This window comes from Lutra lutra, chromosome 1, assembly GCF_902655055.1.
Source record: "Lutra lutra chromosome 1, mLutLut1.2, whole genome shotgun sequence".
Taxonomy (NCBI): Eukaryota; Metazoa; Chordata; class Mammalia; order Carnivora; family Mustelidae; genus Lutra; species Lutra lutra.
Window position 1 is genome coordinate 147,812,589 of NC_062278.1, and position 17,368 is coordinate 147,829,956.

Sequence of the window (17,368 nt, forward strand, 5' to 3'; positions counted from 1 at the left end):
GAACAAAAGCCCATTTTCTTTCCATATTAGTGGGCCAAATTTTAAAGAATGTTAAACATGCTGAAATGTGTTATGATCAGTTGCAGAAAGTACACAAAAGATGTGATTTCAATCGTGTTTGCATGGAAACCCCTTTCTCACAAGCTTTCACTAAGAAGGTAGGGTATATACCCAAACTATGAATCCAAAATATATAATCTAAAGTGTAGCTCAAGGGTTACAAACTCTAATAACCAGCAACTTAATGATTTTGTTTTGTTTTATGTTAGAATTTGAAAGTATTCATCTTTGGTCTGGTATATTTGCTCCACGTTTATACCCATTTCTAATTAAAGAACCAGCTTTTGCACTAACCAGTTCTAATCATCTGCTTGCCAGTTTTTTCACTATATTAGCAGTCTAATTCAATCAAACTACAAGTTAGCCACTAGTTATTTTAAGTGAAGGAAGAGAGAATACTTAGACATGGCCCATGTGTTTTCATTGGATTTTTTTTCTAAAAAGTACCTGAAAAAATTCCAAACCAACTCTACGTGGGTTTTAAGTAGTGATTATGTTGGCTATTTTAAGCAAAAACTCTGAAAAAAATTATAGTCTGCCTTTTCAACATGGAATATCATTTGATCAAAGGCAAATATTGTTTGCAGTTTTGAAAGTAGTTTTCTGTGTCTGCAGAAAGCTCCCTTAGTCTCTGGAGCCTTGCAAGTAACTAACCACACGTGCTTTGCTGTTGGTGTGTTATTCTCTTGAAGTGGTGGTTCTCAAAACACTATCTACCTATATTGGTGTCACCTGGGATCTTGTTAGAAACGCAAATTCTTCAGACCCAACTTCTACCTATTGAATCAGTATTTCTGGGAGTAGGGCCCTGTGATCCATGTGTTAATAAGCCCCTCCAAGAGACTGTAGGGCAGATTAGCCTTCAAGGACTGTTGTCTTAGAGTCGGTCAGATTGTAAATGTAGTGTTAGAGCCACAGAATTTTGGTGAGACTATTTGTAGTGTGAAAATAGTAATTTACTAAATAATACACTAGTGTAAAAATTAAACTTTTTTGGAGAAATTGTTTTAATTATTCCAAAGAAGTACAAAAAGCTTCTGATTGCCAAAATAGTGCCCTTTCTTCAAATACTTCCTCTTTCGAGAAGTTTTCTTCAGTTCTCCCAACTGGAAACTCTTATTTTGTGTTCTTTGTAATGTGTTATTCTCAAGTTGTAAGTTAATAAATGACATTTTGGTTTGTGCAGTGAACTTGTGAAATTTACTTGGTGTGGATCCATGATTCAAGAGTTTGATTATCTCTGGGGTGGGCAAGGGAGGGAAAGAATGTCCAGACTATAAGGCCAAGAATTAGGTTCTAGATTATTAGTTGTCTGTTCTGGGTCATACTGGGATATTTCTTGGCCTCTGTCATCCACCCAAATGTTGGATGACAAAGAGGTTGGAGATGTTAGGTTAGGGCTTGGAGGGACCAACTGCAAAATCATTGAGCAAAGCACTAAAAGGAGGAGAGTGGTCTGGTTATTTTCATTTCTGTTCTTTATTCCAGAGCTTACCAGGCCTTGGATAGGTGTTATTGTATTAGTTTGCTAGGGCTGCCATAATAAAATATGGCACACTGGGTGGTTTAAATGACAGGAAATTTATGTTCTTACAGTTCTGGAGGTGAGAAGTATGAGATCCAGATGTTGGTGGGGTTGTTTCTTTTGAGGCCTCTCTCCTTTGCTCACAAATGGCTGTCCTACCCCAGTGGCCTCACATGGTCTCTTCCTTGTGCCTATCTTTGTCCTAATCTATAAGGACACAGTCATATTAGATTTAGGCCTACCCATATGACCTTGCTTTGCCTTAATTATCTAAAGGCTCTCTTTCCAAATATGGATTACATTCTGAGGTGTGGGTGGTTAAGGCTTAACTGGTGGTTAAGACTTCAACACATGAGTTTTGAGGGGACATAGTTCAGCCCACCACAGTTACTGCTGGCTTTGGCCACTCAGTGGTAGATTGAACTTGTTAATGTTTCAAACTATTATTGAGCTGTGGACTTCTCTTGTAGGTGAAACCTGACTGATGTGGCCCATCAAAGGAATGGCCCCACCATATTCCTACTGGATCCCTAAAGCCATAGCTATAATCCATTAGCATCCCCAAATGCCAAAGAATGAATGAGCCATCTAGAAGTAGGCAAACAACCACATTTGCTGAAAGGATAATGTTTCATCCATTAAATAAATGCAATACCTTTTTTGAGTCTGGTGTCAATACAGAAGGCATGTGAAAAATGAGTTAGCTGGGAGTTAATTGACTGTGGAGACTCTATTTTCAGTCTTTGCCTGTATTTTTTGAATTAATATACACAGTGGGTGATTCAGCAAAAGGATTTAAAAATAAATTCTTTATAGAAAGATCCCACCAATTTGATGTCTTCATAATGCATGAAGAGTAGAACCATAATAGCTCCATTTTCTTTTCCACTTTGGAAAATAAAAGATGCCATTAGTTCAAATTAGGCTTGTATGTGGAATAATCAAGTATATCAACAAACAGTTTAACCCAAATGCTGTTTAAGAATAAGAATAAATACCAGAAAGAATTGGCTGTTCTTTAAAAAATTAAATGTAAAACTTGAATTGACAAGCTAGGGTAAAAGTGAGTTAATACACAACACGTAACTACATAAAACTCAGTTATGAAAATGTAAAATATAATAATTGGGTAGTTATTACAGATTGGCTACTGTTTTACAGAGTACTCTTAGAATGGAAAGAAAATATTATTTGGGACCTGGCCGCATTTGGAGAATGCATTTGCACTCTGGATAGCTGGTGAATATGTAGGTATTATGTGGAGTCACATATTTTTATGTCCAAAAGCATCCTAGCAATGTGAATTAGGGGCTTCTCACATTGGCTTAGAAAAGGTGTTGAAGGTAAGAATCTTGATACTAAGTGTGTTCACTTCATTTATTTGTTTCCCCCAAGAAGCTGAATCCCCCTGGAGGAAGTTGACTGTGGATAATCCTGTACCTCTTCTAGCTGTATGAAATGAAAGTATAGAAAACTGAATTGGATTTTTCTGAAAGCTTCTGGCACGAGTGCTCAGGTGTCTATTTCCAGGCATCATCCTGAAATAATCTGGTCGCATATTTTGTGGCCATTATCAGATTTTGCTTTCTGCTCATGGGTGTCATAAAAAAAAAAAAAAAAACATTATGAATACTTAGAGTCTTGCTCTAAACCCAAAGAAGGGAAAGAGTAAAGAAATGAGATAACTTATGTTTGGAAATACCTTTTTCCTCAGAAGTATTTTTTTCTTCAGAATGTGTGAAAATATGTTATTAGCCTGTTTAGTAGTTTTTATTCTAGTACATTAAGATACTTTAACAAAACACTGGGAAGAAACATTTGATATAATTCTTCACAGGTATATTACATAGGTGGCTTTTCTGTTTATGGTGGTTTGGATCTAAAAAAAAAAAAAAGCCTAACTTTATTTACCTTCATCAGATGTTGACTTTGCAAAGCATAGAGAATACAGCACCAGCCATGCAGAAAGTACCTGTTTGTCACTGGGAGAATTCAAACACAAACTGGAACCAATGGCCCATTAAATACCTTCTCTTGTTGTTTAAAGCATATCACAGCTTTGTGAAGTAATTGTTAATGCAAAATACTGTAACTGAGCCAAAGAATCAAATTCCTTTAACTCTAGTCAGACTAGTGGCTGAGTCAGGTACTCTCAGTTGTGTTCCATTGTTTCATGATTAGGCACTCTCGGAAAGCCTTGCCTAGAATGTAATTAGGAATAAGGAAATCAAGAAATAGCATAATTTGCCTTTTGGTGTGTGTGTATGTATGTGTATGTGAGTGAGTGATTTTCTACTCACAGTAGCATTATAATGCTTCCTGGGACATAAAACTTTGTTTTAGAAAAGAGATACTTGCCAAAATATTCACAAATGCTTTCCATAAAAAAAGTATTTCCTTCCTTTCCATTTTTTGTGCTGTAATAAAATGGCAGCTTTTAAAAAAAATATATACTGCATTTAATAAAGGAAAAGAAAGACATCCTAGTAATATTGATACAGTAGGACAATATGCACATCATAGGCTAAAAGTCCCATTGGGAGATGTAATTCACTATGAGATACAGTAATTTTTAATTTCCTCTTTAAAAGATAGGGCTAAATTTTAATTTGGGAGGTACTTATATATAAAATTTTCAAGAGTAGCTTTAGAAACCAATTAAGAAGGATTTTTGTCTTAAGGGTTTGTATGCCTGATGTGAGATGGTTATAAATATTCTAAATTCTTTTTTTTTTCCTTTAGTTTTTACTTCTGTATTAATAGTGCTTTGTGTGGAAAAAAAAGTTTCAGCAAATGTTCCCTTTCTTCTCCCTTTTTGTTTTCTACACTAAGATACACGCAGTCTTTCAAATGTTTACTTGCCTGAATAGCCCAAATCTAGCAAACATTACTGTTGTTAGTAGGTACAATTATAGAGGGGCACCTGGGTGGCTCAGTCAGACTCTTGATTTTGGCTCAGGTCATGATCTCAGGGTTGTGTGATCCAGCCCTGTGGGGGAAATCTGTGCTCAGTGAGGAGTTCGCTTGAGATTCTCTCTTTTCCCTCTCCCTTTCCCTTCCCCATATCCATGTTCTTTCTCTGGAAAATAAATAAATAAATGTATTTTTTAAAGGTACAGCCATAAGTGACTCTTAATCTCACAAAACAAACTGAGGGTTGATGGGGGGAGGGGGGTTGGGAGGGGGTGGGATTATGGACACTGGGGAGGGTATGTGCTATGGTGAGTGCTGTGAAGTGTGTAAACCTGGTGATTCACAGACCTGTACCCCTGGGGATAAAAATATATTATATGTTTATAAAAAATAAAATTAAAAAAAATAAAATAAAGGTACAGCTATAGATACCTTGAACCATTGTAGACTGAAGAGACCATGCAAATATGATAGTATTTTACTGGTTCTTTTCATAAAAGAGAAACTGTTGGGATGAAATAGAGCTTGAAGAAGAGGCTGTATGTGTTTGTTGGAATGCGGATGCTGGGGAATGACAAATTTTGGAGTAAGTGTGCTTGTATAAGAATAGGCATGAGGTAGTAGACACTTCAGTAGTACCTAACAAACATACAAATAAACAAAAGCTTTGAACCTATGGGTGTTTGTATGGTTAAGGACAATGACAACATAGTTAATGTAATCCCTAACATTAAAAATAACAATATAAATGGTAAATGAAAATTATCCTTTTTGCAAATAATTTTACCTTCCAAATTTCTTTGTGGAGGATTTTAACAGTCTAAGTAGTAATGTTTTAAGCTATCCCTTGGGACTTCCCCCTTCTACTTCTTAACCACCTCAGAGAATGCCAAGGACTAAATATTTTTATATAGCAGATAACAGGAAGGAAATAATTACAAGAAGAGCTAATATTTAATGAGTACTTATTCTATGCCGCCACTGTTATCATTTTAGGTAAACCCCACTTAACCCTCAGAACAAGCTTATGAGGTAGAGGTTATTATCATTTTATATATTTGTACGTAGATGTACATATTTTAAATAGATAATAGTCCAAATGAATATTAAAAAATAGATTTATGTAATTATAGATGGTGAGATGATACAAAGGATACATAAGGCTTACTTAGCCAAACAGATATACCCGGGCTGAATCGCGATTTGAGCCATGGCAGTTTGTTGCCGTAGCGTATTCTTTTAACTACTGCACTAGATTGCCCTGGAGTTGAATACCTGGATTCCCAAAGACATGATGATTGATTAAACTAGAAGGGTTGATATATACAGCGTCTCTGTTTTGGAGGCAGTTGATATAATGGTTAAGCACTACACCAATCTTAAAAATCCCATATTCTGATCCCTCCTATAACTTTCACAAATTATGTGAATTTGATCAAGTTACCGATCTTGTAACTTTTGCAAAGTGGTAGTAGACACTTACAGGCCCAGATCTCTTTGATTTATTTAGCTATAGAGTTATAGTTATCAAGGGGTAGAAAATGCAGTGGTACCAGGGAAGCAGGTAGCTGAAATGTCAGGATTATGCTGGCAAAATCTACTCAATTCAGTTTTGGATAGCTTCATCCCAGTTCTGGCTGGCTTTAACAAAGGGTATGGAGGCGACTGGTGGGAATTACCTCAGACCCCTTCATCTAAGTATATATAAATATTCTAATTCCTATTATCACCTATTGATAGTTCAGCTCATAATGATTTTCAAAGCTATTGGTGCTATCATTTTCATAATGACATTAATTCCATGAATTTCTAGAGGACTGTCAGTGCATCTTTGGTCAAATCATCTGAGAGGTGCCTGGGTGGCTCAAACAGTTGAGTGTCTGACTTTTGATTTTGGCTCGAGTCATGATCTTGGGGTCATGATATCAAACCTGTTGCTGGGGTGTGTGCTGGGCATGGAGTATACTGGAGATTTTCTTTCTCCCTCTCCCTCCCCAACAACCCCAGCTCAGGGGTGCTCTCCCTCTCTTTCTCTCAAAAAACAAAAAAACAAAAATGCCGAAAACATCTGGCGAAAAGAAAAAAAAAAAAAAGAAGCAAAGCATTTTTAGCACAATGACACTTTCAAAACTAAAATATTAATAAATGACCACCAAAATGCACCAAAGAATTAATGACATAATGAGAGGTATTATAAATGCAAAAGAAACAGTGGTGATAGGGAACCTTGTTTATTCTGACATGGGACATTTACTCTTTGTCATATATACTCACACTTCCTTAGGAACACAGAATTAAAAAAAAAAAAAAACCTTGCCAAACATGTTGTGACATGGCTGAAATCTTGAACATAAGTACGAGTTGTTAGTAAACTTGGCACTTAAATTTGCATATAATTTCTCCATGTTATGATGATTCGGAAGCATCCTTCATGGAATCCTAAAGGACAGGGTTTTAGAAATTATCTTCTTCAGTCCTATCATTTATACCTTAGGAAACAAGCTTAAGGAGAGTGAGTTTCAGGGGTGCCTGGGTGGCTCAGTGGGTTAAGCCTCTGCCTTTGGCTCAGGTCTTGATCTCAGCGTCCTGGGACTGAGCCCTACATCAGGCTCTCTGGTCAGTGGGGAGCCTGCTTCCCCCCTTCTCTGCCTGTCTCTCTGCCTACTTGTGATCTCTGTTTGTCAAATAAATAAATAAAACCTTTAAAAAAGAAAGAGAGAGTGAGTTTTATTCTCTATATTACCCATCTTTTAAAAAACAAAACGTAGACTGGGTCTTCTGCAAGAGATGATAAAATAATAGATATATGTATTTATGGCAGAAACTTCATTGTAGATGAAGTACCATTGGATTACTTGTATCATTCACTTATTTATAGCAAACATTTATTGAGCTCCTATTACATATGGTGGCAGGAATTGAGAATACAAAACTCAGTCCTTCTCCTCAATTAACTTACAGTATGTATTTAATAACAAAAAAAATCCTGTTCATCTTAGGAGCACTGCTAGGAAATCTCAGTATTTCAATTTATCACTCTCCCAAATCCTGAAAGAGAATTATTAGAATTCTCATTTTCACAGATGAAAAAAACAGCTTTGGAGAAGTTGTGTTAAACTGCTCAGCATTGCCACACTAGGTCAGTGCCAGCGTTGGAAGTAAGCCCTGTTCAGCCTGGAGCCAAGGTCTGTGCTTTTCTCCAGCAATCCACAGTATGATTTACTTTGATCACAATCACACGCAACCCCCTTTCAGCCACCTATGACAGCCTGACAGGTCTATTTTTGAGCGCTCAACCCAGTGATTATGTAGGGAAGCGCATTCTCGAGTTATAGAGAAGAACTGGTGAAAAGAGATCATCCAGGTGTGAAATGGGAGTACAGAGCTTGTTGTTTTTTTGGTTTATTCCTGCTCAATTGTGTGTGCACCAATGTTCATTAAGGTATTTTAAGTGTCTTCATTGGGCTATAATAACATAGATTTCTCTCTCTCTCTCTCTCTTTCAGGTATGGAAAAATTGTATCCACAAAGGCAATTCTGGACAAAAACACAAATCAGTGCAAAGGTATGTGTAAGGGTGTCTGTACCATGGATTCTTGTGTAGGCTGTTGGATCGATGGCACCTCCAAGGCAGAGATCCAGGCATTAGCTGCACAGTGATCACGATGTACAGTATATGGCAAACCTCTTTAATAATGCTGAAGCTTTGATGAGTTGTATTTCTAGTAACATTGTTCATTAATTTTTTTCATTAACAAACAAAATGAAAGTCACAAATCAGAACAAGTATCAAATTGCTTCAGCGTAAAACTAAATTACCTCTTAACAACTTTGGGTTGTCTGATTTGAATGATATCATCAGTGATGCAAATTGATTTCCTATATAAAAAATGAGGAACTCTGGGGAAAACTTCCCCATGCAAAGCACGTTTTAATTTATCTGTTCTTTAAAGCTTTCGCAACATTGGTTGACTAGGAATGAGTTTACGGATGGGCCCATTGTGTCTAAACTTCTGCTGTCAGCCTCCCTCGGGATCTGAGTGGTATCTTATTAAGGCTTTTTTGTTTGCTTGTTTTCCCCTGGAAACATTTCTGAAGTTATTTGACTCTATCTGTGACTTGTGTTTCTTCATGTCTGGGAATCCCATACTCTTTCAAGGTTTGCAGTATATATTATTTGTGAAATCTGTATGATCTCCCTTGCATGACTCAGTTCTTACTAGAAAATTGGAATGCTTCTTGTGACATATGTTATTTGTTGTTCCTGTAATCCAGCCTTTTTTGTAATCCTGTCATCAAGAAGTATGGAGAACCAAGATCATTCTAAATACTGCCCCTATTTCACATACAGATGTAATGTGCATATGTTTTATGAATAGACACTCATATACTAAAAATATATCCTAGCCTACTTGGGTAATGATTAGATCTATTCATCAATTAAAAAAAAAAGCATTTTAGTGTCCTAAAAACTCACAAACGTATTAGGTATTTAGGTACTATAAGACAAAAACTAATAAGACAGGTTCCTGTCATCTAATAGTTCAGTTTGAAAAGGAAACGAACAAGAAAATCAAGGAACTAATCCTAACATGCTTACTAGAATCAGTGTTATTGGCCCAATACATGTGAAAGTGTAACAGAGGTATCCATAATAGACATACACACCAAATACTGTGAGAGGAGAAGATAGAGATTTCTTTTGGGGAAATGAAGTTGATAAAGGCAAGTCAGAATGGATGAGCTTGGGAAAGGTCTGGGAGAAAGAATTTTAGTATGTAATTGATCAGACCCACATAGCTAGAATAGAAGAGACTCCTAACACTCCAGTCCACATTTTCTTGTAATTGCTTATTTAATTCTCTCTCTCTCCCCAAAGAGCCTTAAACTCAATTAAGATAGGACCTGTATAACCTAGAAAGCTTATCTTCAAAGGGATGTGTTGCAGGGGAATGTTTGGCTATCTGCTGGGAATGCTGGCAGAAAATATTAGAAAATATCTCTCTTTGTTTTTATATCAACCTCCTGTGTGTGGTTTAGAACATATTAGGATAATTTTACAATTTTTATGTTTTAAATATATATGTTTTAATAAATATGTTTTAAATATATATGTTTTAATAAATATGTTTTAAATATATAAATGAATTATTGGTTTGCTGATACAACATATTTTTACTCATTATAATATGGATTTAAAAAATGGTTTGGAGACTACTAGTCTCATAATAAGCACCGATAAATACAGAAGGAGATGGAGGGAGGGAATGATGGACAAAGGGAGAGAAAGGAAGGGAGGAAGAGAGGGACCATGGAACCTCCTAGGGAAATCATTTAACCCACTGAGCCACCCAGGTGCCCAATCCTAGGGAAATCATTTAATAAAAGGGCAACTGAAGATGACATTATGGGCAGGCAGAGGGCTATTAGACCTTTTGCCCTGAGGGCACTGTGAAGAAGGTGGAGTGAACATGTTGTCGTTATACATACACAAATAAAAGCCTTCAGTTGCCTTTTCAGCATTTGGAGCCTGTGGATTATCAATAGTGATTCTGATTCATAATCTTCCTCAAGTACATGGAGGTGGGTCTCCTAAAAATAAGCACTCATGATCAGAACGGTATTATTGTCACGTTCATGTTGAGGGAAAGTATTATTTTAACGGCATTCTGAATCTTATTTAGAGTATTCCTTTCAGAAAAATGGCCCTTGAAATGACTACCTTAGAAACAACATGCAGTTGGGAAGAGGCAACAATTATACTTATAAAAATTGTTTATAGTTGTCAATGATAACCATGGGAGTGCATTTCTAAGGTTAGAAGGAAGGTGTGACATCATCGAGGCATTCAACGAACGGATGAAACAAGACATTGAAATGGTCATCTAAGTCTTTATTGAAATAGCCAAGAATTGAAGCAATAATAGTGATGGGGAAGGTAACTGATCCAGAAGGTATTTGTGGAGCGCTAAGAGTGATCATATCTGGGGATTCTATAGACAATAATGAAAACGAAGAGTCACTGGTTATAAGATTTTAATGATGGAAGATTCTAAATTGGAGATTTTAGGTAGGAGTGAAGCCAAATGGACTTAGGAGCAGGGAGGACTCACCACGTACAGGTCCATTGGGAGAAGAGATGTGAGAAGGAAAAACAAGAAACAAAAACCAACAAACACTTGAGGAGGCTGCAAAGGAGCAGTGCCTTCAGGGTGAGTCAAGAAATACTCGGAAACATGCAAATTAAAGTAATTTGCAGTGATAATTTATATCCACTCGGGTAGCAACCGTTATTTCATGCGGGTCATCCAGTGCTGTTTCTTGTCCCCATCTGGTCACCCGTCTTTGTTGGTATCATCCTAAATTGGCAGAGTCTTTTTAAAAAGTCAGTTTGGAAAGAGCAATAAAAGGCATTTTTTTTTATTAATTTAATTTAATTTTTTTTATTTTTTATAAACATATAATATATTTTTATCCCCAGGGGTACAGGTCTGTGAAATTAACACTTATGGTGACTCGTAGTCTCACAAAACAAACTGAGGGTTGCCGGGGGAGGGGGGTTGGGAGAGGGGGGTGGGGTTATGGACATTGGGGAGGATATGTGCTGGGGTGAGTGCTGTGAAGTGTGTAAACCTGGAGATTCACAGACCTGTACCCCTGGGGATAAAAATATATTATATGTTTATAAAAAATTAAAATAAAATAAAATAAGTAAAAATTAATAAAACAAGCAAACAAACAAACAAAAAGAGTCACTTATGGTTTGTCTCCCTCCCAATTCCATCTTGTTTCATTCATTCTTCTCTTACCCCCTTAACCCCCCATGTTGCATCTCCACTTCCTCATATCAGGGAGATCATATGATAGTTGTCTTTCTCTGATTGACTTATTTCGCTAAGCAAGATACCCTCTAGTTCCATCCATGTCATCAAAAATGGCAAGATTTCATTTCTTTTGATGGCTGCATAGTATTCCATTGTGTATATATACCACATCTTTATCCATTCATCTGTTGATGGACATCTAGGTTCTTTCCATAGTTTGGCTATTGTGGACATTGCTGCTATAAACATTCGGCTGCATGTGCCCCTTCGGATCACTACGTTTGTATCTTTAGGGTAAATACCCAGTAGTGCAATTGCTGGGTCATAGGGTAGTTCTATTTTCAACATTTTGAGGAACCTCCATGCTGTTTTCCAGAGTGGTTACACCAGTTTGCATTCCCACCAACAGTGTAGGAGGGTTCCCCTTTCTCCGCATCCTCGCCAGCATCTGTCATTTCTAAAGGGCATTTTTTAAAAAAGATTTTATTTATTTATTTGACAGAGAGAGAGATCACAAGTAGGCAGAGAGGCAGGCAGAGAGAGAGGGAGAAGCAGGGTCCCTGCTGAGCAGAGAGCCTGATACAGGGCTTGATCCCAGGACCCTGAGACCATGACCTGATCCAAAGGCAGAGGCTCAACCCACTGAGCCACCCATGCACCCCAATAAAAGGCATTTTATTGACACTAGTAATTACACTGAGAATGTTGCCCCACATATTTTTATTTAAACAAATGTTTAAAGTACATGTAAATAGGCTCAGGTTGAACACTCTTTCATTCTCTGTAACGGACACAGATCTCCCAATTCCAGCTTACGGAGTGTATGCAAGTGATACAGCCATTGCAATGACAGGAAAGAAGAATAAACTGTGTCAGATGATTAACATATTTATTATAGGAAGTTAAATGAATATGGAGGAATATAAAATCATGTGTAAAATAAATACAGAGCTAGGTAAATATTTGTGAGTAAGTATGGCTTATAGTTATGTCTGTGGTGAAGCCAGACTGCCTGGTTTGGACACTGCCTCTCCACTAAGTGAACTGTGTGATCTGTGGTAAATGACTCAACTTTCCTAGGTTCCTCAATTTCCCCATCTATAAAATAATAATAATAATAATAATAATAATAATATGGCCTGACTTGATGGTTAAGTGGGTTGTACATGGATAATACTCAACAATACAAAGTGTCAGCTGTGGTATAAAATACTGGCAATGTTAAACAAAAAATATATCAAGGGGTGGGAATATGGGTGGTAGATTATTATTAACTTTACATCTCTTCAAATCTGTTGTATTTCCACACAAAACAAAAACAAACAAAACAGTTCTTGGAAAAATGATCTGGTTTTAATTATATTTATGTTTTGTGGTTCTTTTTATGAACTATGAGGGCCTAGGACTGTATGTTTCTTTGTTTCTTGTAAAATAATGTCCGATGAAAACAGTAACAGATTGGGAGAGAATGTTATATTTTGCTTTTTTAAATAATTGGCAGATACTGAGTTCTTCCTGACCATGACTTTTTTAGGAAGGATGTGGAAGGGGTGAGGTGGCTTTTTCAAGCAAAATCGCTACGAGCATCGAGCTTGTCATTAGAGAATGCAAATTGGGTATGGTCTTCTCTGAGACACTTGCTTCTGGACCATTTGCAACTTCGCCTCCAGACTCAGGCTGTGCAATTAAAACCAAATCTGAGGAAGACAGGATTTATTTATTTTTGTTTTTAAATATATGGTATGAATTCGATTTTTCATGAGCTGTTGCACATGCAGTATATTACATGCAAGTTAGTGTTGAGTGGGGTGTGAAGAAGTACATTCACTAGTCTCCTTGGAGATGAAAAGAAAAAGCATCAAAATGAACCTTGATGTATTAGCCTAACCTCAGACTCTTACCCTAACTTAGCATCTGAAAGAAAGGCTTTTGTTTCCTCCCTGTGTGTCATTCACACCCTGAAGTTCTGTACAGTAGTCAGGCCCAGAGAAACACACTTGCTCTATTCTGGAAGGGGTCATGGAGAACTCTTTCAACATAACCTCTCGTTTTCAAGATTGTTCTTTCTTGGGTGGTGGCTGTGGCAGCTTTCGTTCTGTAAAATATGGTAACATAAAACAAAACAGTCACCATCAGGCCAAAATGACCAGAAATTGCTGAACAAAGCAGGCAACAGCTCCAGATGGAGAGTAATGAAAAGCAGACCACAGTTCATTCAGATACTCAAATGCAAGGACCAAATAAGGGCTATTGTATAAGTCACAGAGATTTGCACTGCATTGTTTTTTTTTTTGTTTGTTTGTTTGTTTTCTGCTTTTCTCCATATGTTTCCCTCTGGGTCCAGTATATTTACTAATTTAAAAAGTCAGGGAAAATTAAATGAAAGAAGCCATTGAAAACATGGTATAAATCTTCAATGAATTTACTTGTCTCTGCCTTTTCCTGCTTTTTAAGTTTGGCTTCTTCTGTACCCCTCCCCACACCATTTTTTCTGACAGGCTATGTGTTTAGAGCAGAGGGAATGAGTAATGGATATTCCATAGAAAGTTTCCATGCCTAATAGCCATAGGATATAAGCGTAGTTAGCGTGTGCCAAGCATACCAACTTCTAAGAGTTTGAAATATTCCCTTCTGCCTTTGTTGTCACAAGCTGGTTGAATTATATTTATGGAAGCTTATGTTGCCTTTAACATTTCATTGGACCCTTAAAATCAGAGTTGAAGACAAGTATCTCAAAGTTCTGAAATCATCCATGGAAGATATCGTTCATTCTTTATTAAATGAAATCATAAATTGTTATTTCTTCTGTAAGGAAAATAATTCTGCATGTTCTACTAATTTTATAGAGAGGGATAGAACCCTCCTAGATTGTTTCAAGGTGGGGCGTGAACAAATCCTTTTGGCAGTTCTAGACACATGGCCCTGTTACACATTTTTAAAAATGATTTATTTATTCATTTTTAGAGAGAGAGGTAGGAGTAGGTGGGGGTAGGGGTAGAGGAAAAGAATCCCAAGCAGACTCCCTGCTGAGTGCGGAGCCCCATGTGGGGCTCAACCTCACAACCCAGACATCATGATCTGAGCTGAAATCAGGAGTCAGGCTTCCAATACACTGAGCCACCCAGGTGCCCTGCACTGTTTTTTTTTTTTTTTTTTTTTTTTTTAAGTGTTTTAGGTAACTAAATATGAGACCATATACTTGGGCAGATCTGGAAGTATTCAATTTATTTATCATTTAATTTTCTTCCTTACTGAGAGGGAGTATTTATATAGCAAATGAGGGAAGTATGGCTTTCTATATTAAATCCAATGAACATGGAGGAAGGAGGAGATATTATATGTTGTCATATTTTTATGTAAAATTATTGTAGGGTATGAGGTAGCCCCTACTACCAATGGACGTGCACCTGGGTGGAGTATATATATGTAAATGGAACTATTTGGTTTCCAGAAAATAACATACAAAGTATATAAAGAAACTAAACACCATGGAAAGCCTCGTTTCTAGTACCCATTATTTTCCCAAATCAGTGCAAACTAAAATAAATGTTCTGTACATTTTGAGGGGAATAAGGACCTCCCCCAGGTGGGGGTCACTGTCTATTGAGGAAGAAGCCCATGAAGCAAAACAACTTGAAAAGCACATTTACTCAATTTTCAAATAATGGGATTAAGTTTTTTAAAAAAGGCAAAAACATCTCTATTTAGACAACTGCATTTTCCTTTGGAAAATGAAATGTGATATTTTCCTGAACTTCTTTTGTGAAGTTTAATCTATTCCAGTATTAATTTTACCACTAATCACACATAATCAATACATAAATGTAGTTGCTTCATTTGGTATTGATACTGATTTTTATTTTTATTTCAGAAAAGGTTAGTTTGTGTAGGAACTTTGCTAACTTCTGCCAGTACATCAAGCTTACTTAGAATCATCCTCTAGGTACCTTTTACAGGGAGTTTTCATTCTGGACATCTTTTGAAAAAAAAAAAAAAAAGAAAAGAAAAAAAAACCCCACCAATTTTTATAATGTTATAGCCAGATTTTGGAAAGAATAACTTCTTTGAAGGTAAATGGTCTCTATTTGTTGTCTCTAGTTTCTGTAGACACCTACAACTAAAGATGTTTTCTCCTGTTAAAAATAAACCTTCCAATCCTGTTATTTCCAATGCAGAATAGTAAATATTTTGGAGTGTTCTTTATTATTTTTTTTTAGAGTTTGTTTTTGTTTTGTTTTTTTGTTGTCATTGTTGTTGTTATATTTATTATTTATTTATTTATTTATTTATGAGAGAGAGAGAAAGAGAGAGAGAGAGAGAGAACTCAACCAGGCAGAGGGTAAAGGGAGAGGGAGAGAAACAATCTTAAGCAGGCTCCACGCCCAGCATGGAGCTCCATCTGAGGACTCTGAGATTATGACCTGAGCTCCCTGAGCCAAAAGAGTTGGACACTTAACTGACTGAATCCCCCAGGAGTCCCTAGTATTATTTTATTTTCATTTTTATTATTATTCTGTGTTAACTTTGACAAGTCTCTGAAATAAATGTAAAGCAAAATATGTACTTATATTTTGGTGGTCATACAACAACACAAATTTCTTTAAAAGTCTTTTTTAGCTATATATTTACTCGGCATTTGCTTCTGGTCATTTTTAGTATACTGACTAAGCAAAAGTAACACTATGCACAGATATTAAATATAGTAGGTGACACTACTATTTTAAGTATAAAATTATATTTTTCATCATTTAATACTATAACCTACCTTCTTCTTTGCACATGCAGAAATTATTTTATTGGAAAGAAATTTTAATAATTTTTGTGGAGTTTAAAACAGCTTAAAAATAAAATAGTACAGTAATGTTGTTTCCTCCCATAATCTGAACATAACTTTTTCCTAATCCATATTTTTTAAGTTAACAGAAATCCTTTTATTCAGATATTCTGTTTGCTTCTGTGTCTCAGTTCCATATTTTTAGAATTTCACTTTTGTTAATACATGTAAAATGCTCTTTCTTCTTACCTTTTTTAGTCTATGTCGATTATTTCTTCCTAAATTCACCTTTTCAAGGAGTTTTCACCAGACTCTCCCATCCTACTTAAACACTTTACAGGGCTGCCTGGTTGACTCAGTAAGCTGAGCATCGGACTCCTGATTTCTGCTCAGGTCATGGTCTCAGGGTTGTGGGATCGAGCCATTTGTTGGGCTCCACTCTGGGTGTGGAGCCTAATTAAGATTCTCTGTCACCCTCTACCCCTCCCCTCTGACTCACTGGACACACTCTCTCTCTTTCTCAAAATACAAAAAACATTTTACAATATTACCACCTTTATCATCTGGAGTCAAAGATCTTATGCCACGTTATCACTCTTGTTTTTGTGATTATAATCTAGATAATGAAACTCGAGATTCTGATGGGACTTACTTTCTATTGTTAAGGTATTGAGGAAATAGGACAGTTCATGGTAGTTACTTAGATTCCAGAGGCTTTATCTTTCTCTCTGGGAGCCTTTGATGTTGCATCAGTGGAAGGAAGGGACATGGCCAGTTATATGTTCTACAGGTCTGTAAAAACACCAGGGGTATAAGACATACCCAGACACATGTTTCCTTGAGTTATTCTTTAAGCATTTTAACTGAGATTATTTTATGAGAATGGAATTACCCCTTTTATTGTTTGAAGTTATCTGTTTTCACTCATCAGTAATTTCACAAGTGTATGGAAAATCCAATATGGTAATATATTTTAAATAACATGCAAATTATAGTAATGTAGAGTGGACAGATAGGATATATGTTTGCCCAGTTTATCAAAATAAATGTAAACTTGTAATACCACGTAAATAAACATCCTTTCAAATACAGGATTTCAAAACATGTAGATTTTTCAAAAGAAACTCCATTTAGTTCTTGAGGGATTTTCCAAATGAAGTCTATACTATGAAAATTGCTAAGTAATAATTTTAATTCTCTTGGACAAGTTATGTAACATGTCTAAAGATCTGTTTCCTCAGTTGTTAAGTGAGGTTATTTATATCTATGATG

General features: G+C 36.3%; 1 protein-coding gene across 9 annotated transcripts in view; it reads left to right on the forward strand.

The window, feature by feature from the left end:
• The window catches only part of RBMS3 (RNA binding motif single stranded interacting protein 3), a 1,359,637-nt gene that overhangs the window by 854,029 nt on the left and 488,240 nt on the right, over positions 1–17,368 (forward strand). For all 9 annotated transcript variants that reach the window (XM_047738838.1, XM_047738869.1, XM_047738849.1 and 6 more), the window contains one exon: positions 8,005–8,063. In XM_047738838.1, coding sequence (XP_047594794.1) covers positions 8,005–8,063 — 59 coding nt within the window. The remainder of the gene's footprint in view (positions 1–8,004; positions 8,064–17,368) is intronic.